The sequence below is a fragment of the Myxine glutinosa genome, chromosome 4 (assembly GCF_964187855.1).
Source record: "Myxine glutinosa chromosome 4, kmMyxGlut1.1, whole genome shotgun sequence".
NCBI lineage: Eukaryota > Metazoa > Chordata > Myxini > Myxiniformes > Myxinidae > Myxine > Myxine glutinosa.
Window position 1 is genome coordinate 32,451,623 of NC_136264.1, and position 23,330 is coordinate 32,474,952.

The 23,330-nt window shown below is 45.7% G+C and overlaps 1 protein-coding gene across 5 annotated transcripts; it reads right to left on the reverse strand.

The window, feature by feature from the left end:
• Positions 1-1,645: 1,645 nt before the first annotated feature.
• On the reverse strand, positions 1,646-23,051 carry C4H3orf38 (chromosome 4 C3orf38 homolog). Of its 5 annotated transcripts, none has more exons than XM_078775609.1 (6): positions 22,990-23,026; positions 22,801-22,858; positions 15,157-15,234; positions 14,901-15,022; positions 14,426-14,595; positions 1,646-2,720 (listed from the first exon to the last, which is right to left on the reverse strand). In XM_078775609.1, the coding sequence occupies exons 4-6, from the start codon at positions 15,019-15,021 to the stop codon at positions 1,896-1,898; spliced, it is 1,116 nt and encodes a 371-aa protein (XP_078631735.1). In that variant the 5' UTR covers position 15,022; positions 15,157-15,234; positions 22,801-22,858; positions 22,990-23,026; the 3' UTR covers positions 1,646-1,895. The 5 variants fall into 5 exon arrangements, with proteins under 5 accessions (XP_078631735.1, XP_078631734.1, XP_067968269.2 ...); XM_078775608.1 differs by having other exon boundaries at positions 22,783-22,858; positions 22,990-23,014; XM_068112168.2 differs by lacking the exon at positions 22,801-22,858 and having other exon boundaries at positions 22,990-23,051.
• Between the last annotated feature and the right edge of the window lie 279 nt (positions 23,052-23,330).

The following is a 23,330-nucleotide window of genomic DNA, read 5'->3' on the forward strand; positions in this document are numbered from 1 at the left end:
GGGCCTTTCACTTACTCACTGCAGGCAGGTTGGTGGTCTTTCTGTCTTCTACCGACTCCTCTCCGGCCTTGCTCCTCCAGCTCTCTCTGGGCTCTGTCCCCCAAATATTCCGACATGTCGCATAAGATCTGCCTGCAACCCTCTTATAGTGAAACTGCCAAAATCAAGACTCTCTGCTCATCTTCACTCCTTCTTTCCTCTTCTCTCCCACCTCTGGAACAAACTCCCTCACTCTTCAATCCCACTCCTCCCTCCAGGTCTTTAAAACAGCTGTTCACCACCATCTCTTATCTTCCCCCATCCAAAACCTTGACCTTTTCTACCCCCGCTAATTTAACCCCAAATCCACTTTTTTGAAATACCAACTTCTTTCCTGGAAGTCCTTGTGTTTATTCTTCCCCCCCCCCCCCCCCTTCCCACGCCACCTCCCCCCAAGCCCTCTCCCTCCCACACATTCCCGATGTCCCTGCTCTCAAATGTGTTTATGTGCTTCCCCTTCTCTCCCCATCTTGTCTACCGCTCCCCTTTTTATATACTTTGTTTGTTTGTCTGTTTGATTTGTTTGTGTGATAAATGTTAGCTCTTTCATGAGCCTCGATTCTGTATACCAAAAAAAAAGGAAAAAAAAGAGAAAAAAAAAGACTCGAACCACAACTACTTGCTTTGTCATGTTACTCTGTACTCTTGATAAAATTCTAAACAATCAATGTAAACTTTAGTTCTATTTATTTCAACAATTATTGCTATGAAAATACTTTTGCCGCATGAACTGGGGTTCATTTAATACTGACATGACCTCTGACCTTTGATGCCATAAACCAATGAGTTCATCTTTGCATCATATATACTGATACCAAGTTTGTTCAAAATCCCATCACTTGTTCACAAGTTGGCACCGCAATATAATTTTGACGTAACATGACCTCTGACCCGAAAATGTAATCAGTTCATCTTTACCTCATTATACACCTGTACCAAGTTACTTGCACATGTGTAAATTTGACCAAGATCCCTTCCGACTTCGTCGGCGGAGGCATGATAATTATCACTGGTCAGTGGTCACCTGCAACTTAAAAGTGATTTTGCTTCCATTCCTAATCATAGCAGATCGTGAGATCTTTGCTAATGCAAATGGCCAGCCTAGAGTACAGGATTAAACTCAACGTCTCTGCTCACCTTCATTCCTCTTTACTCCCACCTCTGGGACAAACTCCCTCACTCTCTTCAATCCCACTCCTCCCTCCAGGTCTTTAAAACCGCTGTTCACCACCATCTCTTATCTTCCCCCATCCAAAACCCTTGATCTTCTCTACCCCCATTAATTCACCCAGATCCACTTTTTTTTTCTTTTTTTTAAATCCCGACTTCTTTCTTTCCTGGAAGTTCTAGCAGTGTCCATGTGTTTTATACCTCCCCCCACCCCTCATCCCTTCCCATCCCATGCCTCCTCCCCCCAAGCCCTCTCCCTCCCACAGATCTCCCGATGTCCCTGTTCTCTGCTGTTGTACTTGAGTGCTTCCCCTCTCTCTCCCCATCTTGTGTCCCGCTCCCTTTATTGTATGTTTTGTGTGTCGGTTTTTTTTTTTTGTGATTGATGTTAGCTCTTACACGAGCCTCGATCTTGTATCCAAAAAAAAAAAAAAAGGATGATCCATCGCCCTTCACATTTGATTCAATAACAATTTACAAACATGCAAAGCAAGGCTTTCATGGAATACATTGTACAAGGAGGTAAAGCAAGACTTTATGTGATGAGCTTTATGTTCAAGGCTATTTGTGATTTCTTTTCCAAACAAACAAAGTAACAGGTGCAGAGAAAACATTTTTTAAATGATTTTCATTCCAAAAATATTGCAACCAGACTGTAGATTTGTCACTTTGTCCCCGGCAAGCCTTCACCCCAAATCCATCATCTCAACAGCATCATCACACCGAATTGCAGGCTTCTCCAACATTGCAAGTCTGAAGTGGGAATCTTCGGAATTCACCAACTCATTACACCCATTCATCCCCCCAGCAGTACGCAACCACAGATGAAGAAACTTCATCTTCCACACATTCTTGCAGAAAGCATCGCCGATTAGGCCAACTGACAAACTAAATGTGCCGACGCACACTCCCTTAGTCTGGATTGTCCCAGCAGAACGAACTGCAACCAAGCCATGTTCATCAACACATGCCTCTTTGCTATGCGAGTTGGGGTTGAAGGCCAGGCCTCGTTCTTGAACAATCTGTTTAAGTCGATGGATCACCGCTTCAACACCGTTATGTCGCTCCTTTGAGTAATCTAGACTGTTTGAACCTCCTCGAAATCTCTCCATCTCCACAACTGACTGAGATCCACTTAAGCTCTTAACAGATTGACACAAACCACCAACATGAAGCAAGAGTTCCACATCTGGCCAAAAAAGATCAGGTGTTAGGACTGCAGGTGTAGTGCAATTGGGATGCTGTGAATTTATCAGCTGAAAGATCCATTGCATAAACTCTTTTGAAAATCCCTCAAGATCTAGTCCCGCATTAGCACAAACAGCCTTTGTTTCCACATTGATTTTCCTTTCTATTGTGCAAGAACCTTTTTGCACACTTGAAGGGTTTTTTGTTTGGCAACCATTTTCAGACTTGAGAGGATGACGTGGCAAACCCGTGGCACAGTATATATTTGGCTCGTCTTTGAGGGCAGTTGTTTCATTGCACCGTACTTTGTATGATATGCCTTCCTGTTGGGAAAGAAAGAAGAAGAAAACGAAACGAGTATCAATTCAACCAGAGCCGATGATGCCATCCAAAGAAAAATACTTTTGGTCACAAAATATTAAATAAATGCCCTTAAATAGCACAGAATAGCTTCATCTCAATTTGTTGCCCCTCGTCACTTCCGTTCACCATTTTCTACATTATTGGTCACATTGTGAGAATGGAAGGCAATGGAAAGACTGAGGATGTTGTCGTAGAAAGTGCTGTTATCATCAACAACATGCATTTTAAAGGCCATTTTCCCTGCTGGAGCGGGGGTTAGCCTTGCGGTCCCCATGACAATCTTCTCCATTTTGCCCTATTTTCTGCATCTCTTCTTGTTAACCCCCTTGCCCGCATTTCTTCTTCCACCATCTTTAGCCAAGTCTTTCTCGGTCTTCCCCGTCCTCTACTTCCTTCTACATTAACTTCCATCACTCTTCTCAACCAGTCACTTTCATCCTTCCTCAATACATGACCAAACCATCTCAACCTGTTCCTCTTCACAGCATCAATCACAGGCAATATTCCCATCATCTTTCGCAATTCATCATTTGTCTTCCTCTCTCTCAACGATACTCCGCACATCCATCGAACCATTCGCATTTCCACCCTTTCCAGCCTTCGTTGCTGCTCTACGTTCATTACCCATGTCTCGCTCCCATAAATCATAACACTTCTCACACATGCAGCATACACCTTTCCCTTCAGCTTCAGCGGCACTCTCCTCCTCATCAGCACGCCACTCAGTTCCCGAAACTTCTTCCATGCACATCTCACTCGAGCAACCGTTGCCGAGTCTGATCCACCTTCTCCATTCAGCATGTCTCCGAGGTAGCAAAATGTTTTCACACCTTCCAGCTTCACGCCGTCTCCAAGATCCAACTCAACATTTCCTCCATCTGCAGCTCCCTCTGTGCACACCTTACATTTGAATGTAGCTGCCACACTGGTAAATGACCCTCTCAGACCACTACATTTTTGATAAACCCACTCAGCACACATTGTACATTGAATGGAGTTCACTCCGACACCCTTCCTGCACACAGCACACGGCCACTTCCCAGTTCTTTCCACCTCACCACATGCTTTACCACTTGCCATCACCTTTGTCTTTCCGATATTCACCTTCAGACCTTTTGTCTCCATACATTCCTTCCACTTGTTCATCTTTTCCTTCAGTCCATCCATACTTTCCGCAATCAACACCAGATCATCTGCATACAACAACTCCCACGGTAAACCCTCCTTTACGTTCTGAGCCAGCACCTCCATCACAGCTACAAATAGTAGTGGACTTAGTACTGACCCCTGATGCACGCCCACCTTCACCTCAAACTCACTACTGTTCCCGTCCTTCGTCCTTACAGCTGTGCGCGCTCTTTTGTACATTGCCATCACTACTCTGATCAACCATTCCTCCACTCCTAACTTCCTCAATGCCCATGTCAATACTTTGCGTGGAACCCTATCGAATGCTTTCTCCAGATCAACAAACCCAAAAAACAACTTCTTCCTCTTATCCATGTACTTCTCCTGCAACTGCCTCACAATGAAAAGCGCATCTGTCGTTCCTCTTCCTGGCATAAATCCAAACTGCATTTCGTCGATCTTCACTTTCTTCCTTATCCTCCTCTCCAACACCCTTTCCAATACCTTCATTCCATGCTCCAATAACTTTATCGCTCGGTACGAGCCACACTCCAGAGGGTCACCTTTCCCCTTGTATAGAGGGACGAGGGTACTCAGTTCCCAATCCACTGGAATGCGGCCTTCTTTCACCACCAGATTACAGATCTCTGTCATTCTCTTCACACCCCAACTTCCTGCTGCCTTCAACATATCTCCCACAACTCCCGTCGGCCCTCCCGCTTTTCCACTCTTCATTGCTTTTATCGCTTCCTCAACCTCCTTCTCAGTTATCTTCTCTGCCGGTCCTAAAACTGGGTTACTCTCTATGTTGCCATCCCATTCATTCTCTGTATTCAACAGCATTTCCATATATCTTTTCCATCTTCCTTTAATTCTATCTGGGTCGACAACGATTTGTCCCACTTCATCCTTCAAGCAACTCACCCCCATCACATCACACCTCTCTTTCGCTATGTGCTTTGCAATCCTGAATACTGCTTTCTGACCCTCTTCCGAATCCAAGCGTTCTCCGAACATTTTCCTACATGCCTCCTGCGCCTTTGCTACCTCTTTCTTTGCAGCCTTCCTGGCTGCCTTATAACTTTCATGCTCTGCTGTTTCTGCTCCCGTACCCTTCGCCTTCTGCCACTCTTTGAACTTCTTCCTCTTCTCGTCAATCCTCTTTCCAACTTCAACATCCCACCACCATGTTTCCGAGTGCCTCGGTGGTCCTTTTGTCCATCCACATACCTCACCAACGGCTCCCAACAGACTAGCTTTCATTGACATCCAACCACTTTCAAGCTCAACCACATCATCCTCTACCCTACTCAGCCTCTCTTTTAATGCCTCCTTTACTGTCACCTCTTTCAACCTCCACACCTTCATTCTCGGTTGGTACTTCACCCGCCGAGCTCTCCTCGCACCTTTCACCCTTATGTCGCAGACAACCAAGTGGTGCTGTGAAACAGCCTCCTCCCCCGGGATCACCTGTGTCCCGGAGGTGCCCCCTATCTCGCCTATGCACCATCAGGTAGTCAACGGTTGTCGTCGACCCACCTGACGTGTATGTAACAGGCTTATTGTCCTCTTTCTGGAACCGAGTATTACAAATCAACAAATCAGCTCCATCAGCAAACTCCAAAATCCTTTCACCTTCTCCATTTCTCACACCATATCCGTAACCCCCATGAACTCCCTCAAAACCATCCATATTCCTTCCCACATGTCCATTCAGGTCTCCTCCCACCACAACAACTTCATCTTTCACGTTTTCCATCAGCTTCTCTATCGTACACCAGAACATGTCCTTCTCTTCATCGCTTCGACCAACCTGTGGAGCATATCCCGAGATGACGTTCACCAAGAGCTTTCCAATCATAATTTTCACCATCATCAACCTATCATTCACTCTAGTCACACTCACCACACTGTCTACAAACTCCTCAGAAAACAGGACACCAACACCATTCACGCCCTCCGGGCACCCTTGCCACACAAACTTGTATTTCTGTCCCTGCCTACCCTTCACCATTCTCACACCCCTTCCCTTCCATCTCATCTCTTGCACACAACATATGTCCACTCTTCTTCTGACCAATACTTCCACCACTTCTCCTGATCTCCCTGTCATTGTCCCTACATTCCATGTCCCAAACCTCAGAAACCGATCTCCACTTCGGGCTGCACCCTGCCCATATGTACTTGTGATTGTCATGGTTCTCTTTTTGAGGCAATGTTTTTATGGCCGGATACCCTTCCTGACGCCAACCCTCTTAGTCGTCTCTTACGACACGCAGGGATACGGTGAACCTATTCTGACCAGGGTACACACTGGGAAACGTTTAAAACATGGAAATTCTGGGGGGAGGGGGGGGGGCGTCAGCATCACGGCTGCGGTTTTTTTTTTTTTTTTTTGGTATACTGAATCGAGGCTCGTGAAAGAGCTAACATTTATTTCACAAACAAATCAACCAGACAAACAAAATATACAAAAAGAGGGGGCGGAAGACAAGATGGGGAGAGAAGGGGAAGCACACAACCACAACATTTGAGAGCAGGGAGAAGTGTGGGAGGGAGAGGGCTTGGGGGCAGGAGGCGTGGGAGGGGGGGGGGGGGGTGGGAGAAGTATAAAACACAAGGGGACCGAAATTAGCGGGGGTAGAAAAGATCAAGGTTTTGGATGGGGGAGGATAAGAGATGGTGGTGAACAGCTGTTTTAAAGACCTGGAGGGTGGAATGGGATTGAAGAGAGTGAGGGAGTTTGTTCCAGAGGTGGGAGAAAAGAGGCATGAAGGAGTGAAGGTGAGCAGAAAGTCTTGATTTTGGCAGTTTAACCATAAGAGGGTTGCAGGCAGATCTTGTGCGACCTGTAGGAATATTTGGGGGGCAGAGCCCAGAGAGGGCTGGGGGGGCAAGGCCAGAGAGGAGTCGGTAGAAGACGGAAAGACCTCCAACCTGCCTGCGGTGAGTGAGTGAAAGGCCCTTGGAGTTAGCTTCATCGCGGGAGATTCCAATGATTCTGAACGCTTTGGTTTCAACAGCGTGAAGACGGGCTAGGTGTGAGGCAGGAGCACCAGACCAGAGGGGAGAGCAGTATTCCATAGAGCTGCAGATGAAAGCCTTGTATGTGGTGAGGAGCTCAGGTGTGCCAAGGAAGGACTTCGCACGACGGAGGATGCCCAGTCGGCGACTGGCTTTGGAGGCCAGATTTGAAATGTGGTTTTCCCAGGAAAGATCATGGCAAATAGTGAGACCCAAAAGCTTGAGTGACAGAACTTCTTGGAGAGGATTATTCAGAAAGTGGATGGGAGGGTTTTCCAGTCGGTCTTTTCGGAGAGACATCGTAAGAGTGTGAGATTTATCAGGATTGAAAGACATGTTCCATTTGTTTGCCCAGTCTGTGATTTTGTCCAGGTCTGCAGAGAGTGAGGTGGCTGCAGACTGCCGATCTGAGGGATGAGGAATGGAGCGACAGAGAGTAGAGTCGTCAGCAAAGAGATAGAGAGGATTTTCAAGAGAGTCAGAGAGATCATTGATGAAGACCAGAAAAAGCACAGGGCCCAGTACACTACCTTGGGGAACTCCAGCCTGAACAGGTAGAAGAGATGAGAGAAACCCATTCAGGGCCACACGTTGATTATGACCAGAGAGGAAGTCCGCCAGCCATGCGTGGAGATTTCCATGGATACCAAAGGAGGAGAGTTTGGTGAGCAGAGCAGGGTGCCAGACCGTATCGAAGGCACGTGAAATGTCAAGGGAGACGGCTCTAATTTCCTGTTTGGCGTTGAGGACCTCCATCCATTGTTGAGAAAGCAGAAGCAGCATGTCCAGAGTAGAGTGACCAGGTCTGAAACCAAATTGATGATCAGAGATCAAGCCATTGGAGAAGAGGAAAGATTTCATATCTGAAGCAATGATGGATTCCATGACTTTGCTGATAATTGGGAGAAGGCTGATTGGTCTGTAGTTGCTGGGATCTGTTTTTGAACCTTTTTTGTGCAAAGCGGTGATGTTGGCTGATTTCCAAGCAGGTGGCAGATGACCTTGAGCAAAAGAGAGGGTGAAGAGAACAGAAAGAGGGAGTGAAAGAGCGGAAGCACATGATTTTAGGACCCGTGGGCTGATGCCGTCAGGACCAGTTGCAGAATCAGAGTCGAGGGTTGACAGAAACTTTTCCACCTTGTCAGGAGGAAAGGACACAGAGTCCAGGAGCAGCTGGGTACGACTGGGTATGGTGGGTACAGAGATGGATGGGTTTGGGACACAAGATTTAGAGGCAAACACAGAGTTGAGGCATTCAGCTTTTTCACGTGCGGAGTCAGCCGTTAAGCCGTTTGAGGTGAGGGAGGGGATGGAGAGGGAACAAACACCAGAAACAGATTTGACCAGACGCCACCAGGATTTGGAAGAGGGAGACAGATAAGAGAGTTCGGTCTTGAGAACGGTGAGATATTGTTTCCTGGCTCTCCTGAGGGTGGACACACACTTGTTTCGGGCTTTGTGAAAGGAAATGAGATTTCCTTCCGTTGGATTTGCTTTCCAGGAGACGAAAGCAAGTTGTTTCAGGGCAACAGCCTCACCACAAGATTCCGTGTACCATGGACGGGAGGAAGGGTATGACAACTGAAGACGAGATGGGATAAATCTGTGCATGAGAGAGATCAGTTTGCTTTGGAAGAATTCCCAGGAAGAATTTATGTCAGAGGCAGTGGAGATGGGAGACCAGTCCAGATGATTGATGGCTGCTTGAAGACCGTGCCAGTTGGCCTGAGTGAAATGCCAGACTCGTCGACGCTGAGGAGGCTCTCTGAGAATGGTCAGAGAGATGTCCACTTTGACAAGCACATGATCAGATGAGCCGATTGGAGCAGAAGAAGAGCAGCAGACATTTTCAGGGAAGTTTGTCATAACCAAATCCAGAAGAGAAGATGCTCCGTTGACTGAGATCCGGGTCAGGAAATTGACAGATTGTGTCAGTCCCAGTGAGTCGCAGAAGTCCTTTTCTGAAGAGCCATGGCTGGTGAGAGAGGTACCCACACCCAGCCAACTGGCATGGTGACAATTTAAATCACCACATATGAGGAAGAGAGAGTTGGGATGGGTAGATAGAAGTTGGTCCATATTATCAGACAGCGAGATGTAGATGGAGTCATCGCTGTTTGGTGGACGGTACAACACACAGTCACACATATGAACAAAAGGTGGGAGCGAAGGGGAAGCCGTAGCCAAAGGTATTCCTGGGGGTGAGGTGGAGAGAGGGCAGTGGAGGGCGAGTGAGGAAGAGAGTTTTTTATAAAGATAGCAACCCCACCTCCAGGACGAGGCTCAGGTCTATCATACCGGAGGAGGGAGTAACCTGGGAGAGATACCAAGGCATCAGAGACATCATGAAGGAGGAAAGTTTCTGTTAAGCAGATCACATCTGGTTTGTCAGAAGCAACCTGTATGGAGAGATCAGTCAAGTTTGAGCGAAGGCCCCGGATGTTTGAGGTCCATACCGTTAATGAAGAGGAAGGGGGAGCATCGGGTCCAGAACAGGAGGGGGGGGGAGGGGTAGGGTAAGATGTGGAAGAGGAGGAAGAGGAAGGGAGAGCTGTTGAAGGTGTGTCAGAGATTTCAGAGATTTCAGAATAGCTTGGAGAAAGGGAAGAATGGGGTGGACAAAAGGTTTGATGGAGATTGGGTGAGGCACAGTGAGGTGTTATTTGAGGAGGGGGAAGAGCGAGGCAGAAGGTTGGGGGAGATGAAGGTGAAAGTTGGAAGGGGGAAGAAGCAGGGAGGATGCTTTGAGGAGGAGGGGTGAGAGGGGAGTCTAGGAGGGGAGGAGCGAGGGAGAGTCTCGGAGGGGAGGGGTGTGGGGGGAGTTTAGGAGGGAGGGGAGGGAAGGGGCAAGGGGGGAGATTTGAAAGGGATGGGTGATGGGGAGGATTTGGAGGGGAGGGGTGAGATTGGATTTTGAAAAGTGTACGATTCATGGGAAATGAACATTTTTTGCAAAATGAGTTTGACCTTCGAGTCAAAAATACGTTTGAGGACACTGAAGGAGGGGTGGAGTTCTGGATAGTTTAGGGAATGTAGAAAGGAGGAACTGTAAGAGATGGTATTATATATATTTTTAATTTTTTTTAATTTTTTTGGAATGATTTTTTTTTAAACATATTCCAACAATATCCAAACAGAACCATGAAAACCATGTAAAACCAATCCGGGAAAAGTCTCCAAGCGAGAACGTGGATTTGAGAAAGAAGGAGCAGAGGCGTCAGAAAACGAGATACAGGGGGCGGGGCACAAGCCGAGACGAGGAGGAGAGCGAACAAGTAACGAGTCTGGGAGGAGAGAAAGAATCAATATAGAATTCTTTGTCTCGGGAGGTGAGGGGGAGAAAACAAAATAAAAGAAACAAGCAATACAGCGAAGGAAATAACCCAAACCGACAAAACACCGACGGGGGGAGGGAAGCCCCAAATTACCAGGCCACGCACGAGGTACGACCCAGAAAACGATTAACTACACACAAGTTTGCACGAACCACAAACCAACACCAACTCGAAACACACAATAACACGTACACAGCAAAATAACCAGTGGAAATTTGACAAAGACAAGAATGGGAAAACACTCAAACTTCGATGCCGTGGAGAGCTCGAAGCACGCCTCACTCGAAGCATGCTGTTATCATCAAAGTTGCTAAAATCATAAACGGTTTTTTTCAAACACAAGGACAGAGAGGTTTGTCAATTATTGTGGAGGAAAACAGGTACGTCAACAAGGGCAGGATGTCTTAGACTCCTGGAGGTACATACACTCACCTCGAAGCTATCTGGCCCTGGGTTTGAATCTTGACCCAGGTATAAACTGTCATCCTGATGATTCACAGGCAGGGTGATTCATCAGTGTGTTTCCGTCCCTCGGATTGACATTAAACTGGGCACCCCATCTACCGGCATGAGTTGGACGTTAAATATCCCAATGGTGTCCGTTCCGAAAAGTAGGCGATCCATCGTCAAATTTCAAATTCCTGACCTAACATACAAAGACGGCCTTGCATCAGCGACATGGCCACACACTCGGCCAATGTTGCTACTCCGCATCGTTGTGCTGCATTTGGAAGAATTACTGTGGATAATTAGATGCAACTGTGTGTGTGCGTATATATATATATATATATATATATATATATATATATATATATATATATATATATATATATATATATATATATACATATACATATATATATACATATACATATATATATACATATACATACATATATACATATACATACATATATATATAAATCTCAAGTCAGTAGAAGAAGTTCAGAGGCAGACACAACTGCCCGACCTTGGCGAGCAGTGAAGAAATCTTTCATTCCAATGTTTTATGGATGAGGGTGACTGAAGATAATAAATTGATGCTGGGTGATTTAAAAAAAAAAATTTTTGCCCAAGCTCTGTAAACTTGCATGATATGAGGAGTGATAGGTTATCAATAAATAATGTAGTGCTGCAGAAAATTAAATCTGCATCTGCCTATGAGAACTGCTTGGCTATGCTGCTCTTCTCACAGCAATGGTTGGAGGCCCTACATTTCAAAACAAGCGGTTAAGACAATCTCCTTGGACATATCTGAGGCAGTCAACAGTCTGGTATCCTGTTCAGTTCACCAAGTTTGTTGCCTATTGCATACAAGGCCGCCATCGTACCTCGCTTTTTGACTTCCTTCACTCAAACAGACATTATGTTGCTGTCCATGAAACCCACTCTATCCACTCCCCACTCCCTGACTGGCAAGACTGTCTTCAGCCCAGTCTTGCTCATATCTATCAACATCCTCTCCAGTGCTCTGACAACCCCCCTCTTCACTTATTTTCACAGACTACTCCACATTGTTGGACAGTATCTGTCAGGGTTGAAAAAACAATATATTTGTTAGGACTCTGAAAAAAAAACAAAAAAAAAACTATCTAACTGAACTCGAGGGCTACCTTTTGATTTTTCGGGTCTATGTTTTTGAGAGCTAGTTTTTCAAGTGACGGTGCATGGCGCACCACAGCAGACCTTGCAGTGTATTTGCAACCTCCTGTCATTGGCTTGTTGCATCCCAATTCATCCAGCTTCCACATATTTATGGTGCTTTCATTAGAAACAGGCTTCTTCCTCTTGGTAGAGACGGTAGATGTACCTGTCTGTTTCAGAAGATGAGCTTGAAGACACTTTTGAGGTTTCTGTCGTTTTGAGGTTTCTTGAAGTAGGTTGCGCAGGTTTCAGTCGAATCAGAAAGCGCTCTATCATGTAAATTATTCCAACGTATGCCAATCTGTAATCTAATATGGGAGATACCGTATGGTACCCACAACCCTCCCGCAGCGTTCTGTGACCGTGCAGCGAGAGTCTGCAGCAGCACAGCCTTTATCCATCGGTGAAGATGTAAAGTGCACTTGTGCTTTCATGACTATATATTGTTTGCATCCATTGTGGGAAATAAACAACATGGCCACCCCTGCAAGTAGATCACTAGCAATCATTCATGGAGCAGGGAAGGGAAAATAGATGGTAGACATAAGCTTGTTTGGATGCTCTTCAACTTGCCATAATGAATGCTGATATTCATGGGGGCAACGTTCCTCTCTATATCTGATTTTGAGGGCTATTTTGTGGCTTTCGAGGCAAATTTGCCACCCCCGTGTGTTTTGAGCCCTAGTACCTGGCATCGTACTGACAGGCAGACAGCATCTGGGTCTCTCTGCTGATCTGCCATTCATTACATGCTGGTGTAAAAGATAGAACAAGTCATTCAATGTAAGCAGTCTCTGCAATCTTGAATTTCTTGGCCTCATAATCGGCCATGATTTATCCTGGACCAAAGCTGGCTTCCAAAGCAAGCCACAAACTGGGAAGCTTCTGCCTTTGCAAGTCATTCCTTGAAATATCAAAACTACTCAGCCTATAAGGCCTTTGTCCATGGAGCATCTTACTATCACTGGTCAACAAAATTTTAAAAGTTTTATGGTTCTAGTATATTTTGAGGTGATTCTAACCAACATGAACCTGTAGATTTCGATTATGATATCCAATTTTCACGATCACATCCAGTTTTTGAGAACCAGTAGACCATAGGAATATCAGCCACAGCCGAAATTCGTCTTGTACTCACTAATCAGGACTTTGTAACGAGACTATCTGAGCTGGAAAGCGTTGCTTGGGATAGCTTTGTGGCTCTAGCTAACGATTACCTTGGAAATTTTCGAGCACCAAATTATGAAGATCTTGTGGACAAGATGTTGAAGAGTTACCAGGCGCTCGGTGCTCGAATGTCACTCAAGATACATTTCTTCCATTCTCATCTGGACTTCTTTCCACAAAATCTTGGCGATGTCAGTGATGAACATGGAGAAAGGTTTCACCAGGAAATTGCCATCATGGAGACTCGATATCAAGGCCGATTCAATCCAAACATGATGGGCGACTACTGTTGGACTTTACAGCGTGAAGGTGATTGCTCCTACAAACGCAAAAGTAAAGTTCAGAAGCACTTTTAATGTGATGTAAATAAAAACTTAAAGTTCATATTATTTTTTGTGATATTTTATAAAGTTCATATTTTTTTGGAGATTTACATTTTTTTTGTGATGTAAATAAAAACTTAAAGTTCATATTATTTTTTGTGACAATAAATAGACTTATTGAGACTTAATCAAGAAATTCACATGCTCTAAAGATTTTTTCCACACTTATGATGTACTACGTCAAGGTTACGTGATAGCGAAATTTTAAGGTCAGATTCGGATTCATGGCACCAAATTAGTTAGAAACAGTTGAAAATAAGTCAGAACCAATTTGGCTGTTGACCAGTGATTCACCAAATGTCCGTCCGTCTGTTCCCAGGTACCGCAAAAACGGCTGAACCGATCGCAACTATATTTTGGGTGGCTAATCCTGGGACCCCCGGGAGTAAAATAGGCTATATTGTTTTTCCAATTTTCCAGTTTTTCCAAACACGATGGAATAATATTTACCGATATGAACAGTGATGTGGCTTTTATTGAAATTCTACAAATACTGTTTAGATTTTGATGAGAATTATGAACCTGCCGCGAATGTGGAAGCGGACAGGTCATTTAAAACAGTATTTTGTTAAAGTATCAATTGATGATTGGAATCGCCACTGACTGGGAATGGAACAAACATACCCATTTGTTTGCGAATGGGTACGTTTTCATGGAAGTCCTTCACGAACTTGCTGTCCATGTCTGACGTGCGACTGAAGGTGCTACAGGAATGTGGAATTTATTGGTTTCATGCTTTAGCATTCGCCGTTTCTGCATTGTCTGTTTGCTTCTGGCCTCCCACCCGTGCGTACGTAGCACGGGTATCTCACTAGTTGGAGTAATAAACCAAAATGACTCCACCCACCAGAAAACCAAAATGGCAGCCATATAATTTCATCGGTGCTATAGTGGGTGGAGTCAAGCGATAGATGTGGTGTGGTCCGACCAAAGGGTGCACATATCAAAAATGGAAATCCAAAATTTACTATTCCCAGAACAAACCTCCACCCAGTAGTTGAGCACTTTTTTCACCAAGATCTGCTTAGTTGCCTTAGGATCAAGAACAACGCGATTTTGCATCATGTATCGCAAAATGATGTCCCTCCGCAACTTCTGCCTGCACAGGAAGTCCTCGGCATTCTTGCTGTAAGTGAGGATCGCTTCCATCGCATCTATAGTAAAAAATACATGCAACATCAATGAATACATGTAATTATTATGGATAAAGTCAAAAAAAACTTTTCGTAACACCAATCCTTTGAATTAGAAAGGCAATTTACTTGTTGAAGTACAAATGCTGTGGTACTTTAATGATTTGCCTCCAACACTTTCCTACACAGAAATCTTGAGTGCATTGTTGGTTTGGTTTTACGTACTGATAGGAAACTCTATCTGAGGGTAAAATTATCACAAAATAAATATAGGGGACAATCCAGTGAAATTAAATCTACTTTTTCTTGTGTAGTCACAAACACACCTTCACGACTGTCGGAAACCACACAGCGCTGGGTGACTGTATCCTTCAGTGCTGAGAGTTCTTCATCCGTCAACTGGTTTAGCATCTCAGCACAACCATCCCTTTCAATACCCAGAAGCATCCTGGAGCCACAATGGAACAAAAATATAATTCCATTCTACAACATGGAATAGCTTCAGGAAGTTTTCTCGTGGGCGAGGGGATTCTTTTTCCTTATATACAATTGAAACAACCAACTACACTAAACCTGAGATACCTGTAACAGAAAGAAGAACAATACGATCTTCACTTTGATGTGTCGGACTCATCAATCCCCGGAACTCGTGTGTCACTCCTGTAAAGAAAAAACAAGACCAAAAGTCCAACAGCGGCGTCGCCGGGCTTGTAAAATATTATAAACCACAAACACACATGATTAGCTTTTTAAACAGTTGCTAATGCGGTTTATCTATCTATAATTCCAGTAATCTCTGTGTGTTTGTTTGTTTGTACGTTTGTTTGTTTGTCTGTGACCGCTGTTTCTCGACAACCACGGGTCCGATATACTTTAAACTTGCCAGGTATATTGCTGGGGACCCGAGGATGTGCCTTTTCAAGGTTTCATATTAATCGGACAATTACTTACCGAGCTATGTCCAAAAAACGATTCAACCAATCAGAGAGCAGCGAGCTATCGCGTGTGCCGAACGTGGCGAACACACTCTGCCTCGGATGGCACATTTGAGAGCGTATTCATTTATTTCACGTTTGCAAACTATGTTGCCGCTATGTTGGCGTTAAACTATGTTTTAAAACTAATAAAAACCATTTCATCTAAATAGAGGGGGGGGGGGGGGGGATTGTCACTGTACTCGCAAGCCGTTCGCCGTTCGCTTTGGCGTTGCGAATGGACCAACACATTTCATGGACCAAACCATTTCATGTAAAGCGTTCGCCGTTCGCTTTGGCGTTGCGAATGGACCAAAACATTTCATGAACCAAACCATTTCATGTAAATAGAGGGGGGGATATAATTTTAGATATAGATATAGTACGGGCATGCCCTAGTAACATTAAACAAAGAAATTTGGAGGAATCCCGACATCCATGAGGTACGTTTTACTTACAGAACTGAGGGAAGATCTACTGTAATCTATATACCCCACAAGGGTTGGAGGTGTGCTCATTTACCAAGCAGCTAGCTATCGCTTACCAAGCCAGCCGTTCCTTAACGGTTTTGAATGGAGTGCTGGGGAAATTGAAGAGAAGGGGTTGTTTAAGATAAATGAGGAAAGGGGAGTATAGAGAAATGAGGAAAGGTACAGAGAAAGGAGGGAAGGTACAGAGAAAGGAGGGAAGGTACAGAGAAAGGAGGGAAGGTAGAGAGAAAGGAGGGAAGGTACAGAGAAAGGAGGGAAGGTACAGAGAAAGGAGGGAAGGTACAGAGAAAGGAGGGAAGGTACAGAGAAAGGAGGGAAGGTACAGAGAAAGGAGGGAAGGTGCAGAGAAAAAAGAGGGAGGGGAAGGGAAAGGAGGAGTTGTTAAAGGGAAGGGGAGAAGTTCTTCAAGAGAAGGGGAAGGAAAAGAGATTAAGGGGGTGGGTTGTTGAAGGGAAGTGGGGTTGTTGAAGAGAAAGGGGGGCGTTGTTGAAGTGAAGTGGAGGTTGTTTAAGAGAAGAGGGGGTTGTTGAAAAGAAATGGGGGTGGGTTGTTGAAGAGAAGGGGGGGTTGTTTAAGAGAAGTGGGGGGGTTGTTTAAGAGAATGGTGGGGGTTGTTTAAGAGAAGGGGGTGGGTTGTTTAAGAGAAGGGGATGGGTTGTTGAAGAGAAGGGGGGGTTGTTTAAGTGAAGTGGGGGGGGGTTGTTTAAGAGAATGGTGGGGGTTGTTTAAGAGAAAGGGTGGGTTGTTTAAGAGAAGGGGGTGGGTTGTTTAAGAGAAGTGGGGGGGTTGTTTAAGAGAATGGTGGGGGGTGTTTAAGAGAAGGGGGTGGGTTGTTTAAGAGAAGGGGGTGGGTTGTTGAAGGGAAGTGGGGGTTGTTGAAGTGAAGTGGGGGTTGTTTAAGAGAAGAGGGGGTTGTTGAAAAGAAAGGGGGGGTGGGTTGTTGAAGAGAATGGGGGGGGGGGGGGTTGTTTAAGAGAAGAGCAGGGGTTGTTTAAGAGAAGGGGGTAAATACAACAACAACAACAACATGCATTTTAAAGGCCATTTTCCCTGCTAGAGCGGGGGTTAGCCTTGCGGTCCCCATGACAATCTTCTCCATTTGCCCTATTTTCTGCATCTCTCCTTGATAACCCCTGGCCGCATTTCTTCTTCCACCATCTTTAGCCAAGTCTTTCTCGGTCTTCCCCGTCCTCTGCTTCCTTCTACATTCATTTCCACCACTCTTCTCAACCAGTCACTTTCATCCTTTCTCAACACATGACCAAACCATCTCAACCTGTTCCTCTTCACAGCATCAATCACAGGCTCTATTCCCATCATCTTTCGCAATTCATCATTTGTCTTCCTCTCTCTCAACGATACTCCGCGCATCCGTCGAACCATTCGCATTTCCACCCTTTCCAACCTTCGTTGCTGCTCTACGTTCATTACCCATGTCTCGCTCCCATAAATCATAACACTTCTCACACATGCAGCATACACGTTTCCCTTCAGCTTCAACGACACTCCCCTCATCATCAGCACGCCACTCAGTTCCCAAAACTTCTTCCATGCACATCTCACTCGAGCAACCGTTGCCGAGTCTGATCCACCTTCTCCATTCAGCATGTCTCCGAAGTAGCAAAATGTTTTCACACCTTCCAGCTTCACGCCATCTCCAAGATCCAACTCAACATTTCCTCCATCTGCAGCTCCCTCTGTGCACACCTTACATTTGAATGTAGCTGCCACACTGGTTAATGACCCTCTCAGACCACTACATTTTTGATGAACCCACTCAGCGCACATTGTACATTGAATGGAGTTCACTCCGACACCCTTCCTACACACAGCACAGGGCCACTTCCCAGTTCTTTCCACCTCACCACATGCTTTACCACTTGCCATCACCTTCGTCTTTCCGATATTCACCTTCAGACCTTTTGTCTCCATACATTCCTTCCACGTGTTCATCTTTTCCTTCAGTCCATCCATACTTTCCGCAATCAACACCAGATCATCTGCATACAACAACTCCCACGGTAAACCCTCCTTTACGTTCTGAGCCAGCACCTCCATCACAGCTACAAATAGTAGTGGACTTAGTACCGACCCATGATGCACTCCCACCTTCACCTCAAACTCACCACTGTTCCCGTCCTTCGTCCTTACAGCTGTGCGCGCTCTTTTGTACATTGCCATCACTACTCTGATCAACCATTCCTCCACTCCTAACTTCCTCAATGCCCATGTCAATACTTTGCGTGGTACCCTATCGAATGCTTTCTCCAGATCAACAAACCCAAGAAACAACTTCTTCCTCTTCTCCATGTACTTCTCCTGCAACTGCCTCACAATGAAAAGCGCGTCTGTCGTTCCTCTTCCTGGCATGAATCCAAACTGCATTTCGTCGATCTTCACTTTCTTCCTTATCCTCCTCTCCAACTCCCTTTCCAATACCTTCATTCCATGCTCCAATAACTTTATCGCTCGGTACAAGCCACACTCCAGAGGGTCACCTTTCCCCTTGTATAGAGGGACGAGGGTACTCAGTTCTCAATCCATTGGAATGCGGCCTTCTTTCACCACCAGATTACAGATCTCTGTCATTCTCTTCACACCCCAACTTCCTGCTGCCTTCAACATATCTCCCACAACTCCCGTCGGCCCTCCCGCTTTTCTACCCTTCATTGCTTTTATCGCTTCCTCAACTTCCTTCTCAGTTATCTTCTCTGCCGGTCCTAAAACTGGGTTACTCTCTATGTTGCCATCCCATTCATTCTCTGTATTCAACAGCATTTCCATATATCTTTTCCATCTTCCTTTAATTCCATCTGGGTCGACAACGATTTGTCCCACTTCATCCTTCAAGCAACTCACCCCCATCACATCACACCTCTCTTTCGCTATCTGCTTTGCAATCCTGAATACTGCTTTCTGACCCTCTTCCGAATCCAAGCATTCTCCGAACATTTTCCTACATGCCTCCTGCGCTTTTGCTACCTCTTTCTTTGCAGCCTTCCTGGCTGCCTTATAACTTTCATGCTCTGCTGTTTCTGCTCCCGTACCCTTCGCCTTCTGCCACTCCTTGAACTTCTTCCTCTTCTCGTCAATCCTCTTTCCAACTTCATCATCCCACCACCATGTTTCCGAGTGCCTCGGTGGTCCTTTTGTCCATCCACATACCTCACCAACGGCTCCCAACAGACTATCTTTCATTGACATCCAACCACTTTCAAGCTCAACCACATCATCCTCGACCCTACTCAGCCTCTCTTTTAATGCCTCCCTTACTGTCACCTCTTTCAACCTCCACACCTTCATTCTCGGTTGGTACTTCACCCACCGAGCTCTCCTCGCACCTTTCACCCTTACGTCGCAGACAACCAAGTGGTGCTGTGAAACAGCCTTGTAAATAAATAAAGGGGGTAAATAAAAGGTGAAAAAAATAATCTAATGGTGAATAAAAGGATTTTAAAACACAATAATACTCTCCATTATTGATTAACTCAAGGATTTCGATGGGACTAAGATGTTTAAATAAATCTGCTCCAGAAAGACATTTGTAAAGTTTAATTGTAAAAAACCCATTTGTAAAGTTAAATTGAAAAAACCCATTTGTAAAGTTTAATTGCAAAAAACCCATTTGTAAAGTTTAATTGCAAAAAACCCATTTGTAAAGTTTAATTGCAAAAAACCCATTTGTAAAGTTTAATTGTAAAAAACCCATTTGTAAAGTTTAATTGTAAAAAACTCATTTGTAAAGTTTAATTGTAAAAATACCATTTGTAAAGTTTAATTCTAAAAAAAACCATTTGTAAAGTTTAATTGTAAAAAACCCATTTGTAAAGTTTAATTGTAAAAAACTCATTTGTAAAGTTTAATTGTAAAAATACCATTTGTAAAGTTTAATTCTAAAAAAAACCATTTGTAAAGTTTTTTTTTTTTTTTTTTTTTTGTATACAAGGTCGAGGCTCGTGAAAGAGCGAACATTAATCACACAGAAAGACAAACCGACACATAAAACATATAACATAGGGAGCGGTAGACAAGATGGGGAGAGAGGGGGAAGGACACAAACACAACATTTGAGAGCAGGGACCGAGAGACATGGAGACATCGAGAGATCTGAGAGAGGGCGAGGGCTTGGGGGGGGGGGGGGGCGTGGGAAGGGGGCGGTGGGAGAGGTATAAAACATATGGACACTGCCAGGACTTCCAGGAAAGAAGTTGGAATTTCAAACAAGGTGGATCTGGGGTGAATTAGCGGGGGTAGAAAAGATCAAGGTTTTGGATGGGGGAAGATAAGAGATGGTGGTGAATAAAAGAATAAAAGAAAGAGGTCAGAGATGGGGAACCACGGGGCAGTTTAATTGTAAAAAACCCATTTGTAAAGTTTAATTGTAAAAAACCCATTTGTAAAGTTTAATTGTAAAAAACCCATTTGTATAGTTTAATTGTAAAAAACACATTTATAAAGTTTAATTGTAAGAAACATTTGTAAAGTTTAATTGTAAAAAATCCATTTGTAAAGTTTAATTGTAAAAAACACATTTGTAAAGTTTAATTGTAAAAAGCACATTTGTAAAGTTTAATTGTAAAAAATACATTTGTGAAGTTTAATTGTAAAAAACACATTTGTAAAGTTTAATTGTAAAAAGCACATTTGTAAAGTTTAATTGTAAAAAACACATTTGTAAAGTTTAATTGTAAAAAACACATTTGTAAAGTTTAATTGTAAAAAGCACATTTGTAAAGTTTAATTGTAAAAAATACATTTGTAGTTTCATCGTAAAAAACACATTTGTAAAGTTTAATTTACAAAAACACATTTGTAAAGTTTCATCGTAAAAAAACATTTGTAAAGTTTAATTGTAAAAAAACATTTGTAAAAACCTGCGATCGAGGTCAAAGTCAACGTTGAACCACAAAGCCTCCTAATGAACAATCAAAACTTTTATCTATCCAAATCCGCGTTCATCGTGTTTCACGGGCCAGTGATGGGGAACCACGGGCCAGTGATGGGGAACCACGGGCCAGAGAGGGGATCCACGGGGCAGAGATGGGAACCACGTGGCAGAGATGGGAATCACGTGGCAGAGATGGGAATCACGGGGCAGAGATGGGAACCACGGGGCAGAGATGGGAACCACGGGGCAGAGATGGGAAGCACGGGCAGAGATGGGAAGCACGGGGCAGAGATGGGAAGCACGGGCCAGAGATGGGAACCACGGGCCAGAGATGGGAACCACGGGGCAGAGATGGGAACCACGGGGCAGAGATGGGAACCACGGGGCAGAGATGGGGAACCACGGGGCAGAGATGGGGAAGCACGGGGCATAGAGGGGAAGCACGAGGCAGAGATGGGGAACCACGGGGCAGAGATGGGGAACCACGGGGCAGAGAGGGGAACCACGGGGCAGAGAGGGGAACCACGGGCCAGAGAGGGGAACCACGGGCCAGAGAGGGGGACCACGGGTCAGAGAGGGGAAGCACGGGCCAGAGAGGGGAAGCACGGGCCAGAGAGGGGAAGCACGGGGCAGAGAGGGGAAGCACGGGGCAGAGAGGGGAAGCACGGGGCAGAGAGGGGAAGCACGGGGCAGAGAGGGGAAGCACGGGGCAGAGAGGGGAAGCACGGGCCAGAGAGGGGAAGCACGGGCCAGAGAGGGGAAGCACGGGCCAGAGGGGGGAAGCACGGGCCAGAGGGGGGAAGCACGGACCAGAGGGGGGAAGCACGGGCCAGAGAGGGGAAGCACGGGCCAGAGAGGGGAAGCACGGGCCAGAGAGGGGAAGCACGGGCCAGAGAGGGGAAGCACGGGGCAGAGAGGGGAAGCACGGGGCAGAGAGGGGAAGCACGGGGCAGAGAGGGGAAGCACGGGGCAGAGAGGGGAAGCACGGGGCAGAGAGGGGAAGCACGGGGCAGAGAGGGGAAGCACGGGCCAGAGAGGGGAAGCACGGGCCAGAGAGGGGAAGCACGGGCCAGAGAGGGGAAGCACGGGCCAGAGAGGGGAAGCACGGGCCAGAGAGGGGAAGCACGGGGCAGAGATGGGGAAGCACGGGGCAGAGATGGGAACCACGGGTCAGAGAGGGGAACCACGGGTCAGAGAGGGGAACCACGGGCCAGAGAGGGGAAGCACGGGCCAGAGAGGGGAAGCACGGGCCAGAGAGGGGAAGCACGGGCCAGTGAGGGGAATGACGGGGCAGAGATGGGGAAGCACGGGCCAGAGAGGGGAACCACGAGTCAGAGAGGGGAACCACGGGTCAGAGAGGGGAAGCACGGGTCAGAGAGGGGAAGCACGGGCCAGAGAGGGGAAGCACGGGCCAGAGAGGGGAAGCACGGGCCAGAGAGGGGAAGCACGGGCCAGAGAGGGGAAGCACGGGCCAGAGAGGGGAAGCACGGGCCAGAGAGGGGAAGCACGGGCCAGAGAGGGTAACCACGGGCCAGAGAGGGTAACCACGGGCCAGAGAGGGTAACCACGGGCCAGAGAGGGTAACCACGGGCCAGAGAGGGTAACCACGGGCCAGAGAGGGTAACCACGGGCCAGAGAGGGGAATGACGGGCCAGAGAGGGGAACCACGGGCCAAGGTGCTCCATGGATACTATACTATTACTAGTCTAATAAGTAATACTATTAACTAACCACATCGAAACTCCTGTCAAGTTTCAATCCTTTTTAAAACGCTCCTGAAGTAATTTTACACAGAATTATAATACAACAGAAAGCAGGAGTGTGTCCTGTCACAAATCAGCTTTCAATCGCTTGCCAAGCAATTCCTTGTCACCCGTTTCGAATGTACTGCTCTCTTGATGGCTTAAGCGGCTTGGCGAGCGCTCTTCAAGCTGATGGGTAATGGAACACACTCCTGAGTAATTTGCACACAAGGAAACAAGCTTTATGCATCAAAACTGAGAACGGACGTTTTATAACCAGAAACAGTAAATAATTTATTTTTAAAACCACACAAACAAACCTCAAAACCGCATGGAGAGACATCCGGTTTAAAACGTACCTTAACCGTACATCACCTCATTTATAATTGTTTCGTCAAACATCAGAATGCATAAATATTGTATAGATTTTAATTTTGTTCCACTATGAAATGTAAGTCAGGATAGCAATCGCTAATTACACCGCCATGATTTATACCGCTGTACAAACAATGAATACCAGTCATCGAATGACCATTTTGAAGTACTTATCTCGCCCTTCCGGTTCGTAGCTTGAGGCCGCGCGGCGACCATTTTACCACTCCCATCCTTGCTCAAAACGTGTGTGAAGTCTGTGAAGTCTTTCGGTGTGAGGGGTTGAATT

Coding starts and splice junctions, on each gene's coding strand:
- C4H3orf38 (XM_068112168.2), bottom strand. CDS start 15,021: ATGCTTCTGGGTATTGAAAGGGATGGTTGTGCTGAGATGCTAAACCAG. Junction 14,596..14,900: donor GGTTTCCGACAGTCGTGAAG/GTGTGTTTGTGA, acceptor TTTTTACTATAG/ATGCGATGGAAGCGATCCTC. Junction 2,721..14,425: donor TGCTCAACTACTGGGTGGAG/GTTTGTTCTGGG, acceptor CTTTCCCAACAG/GAAGGCATATCATACAAAGT.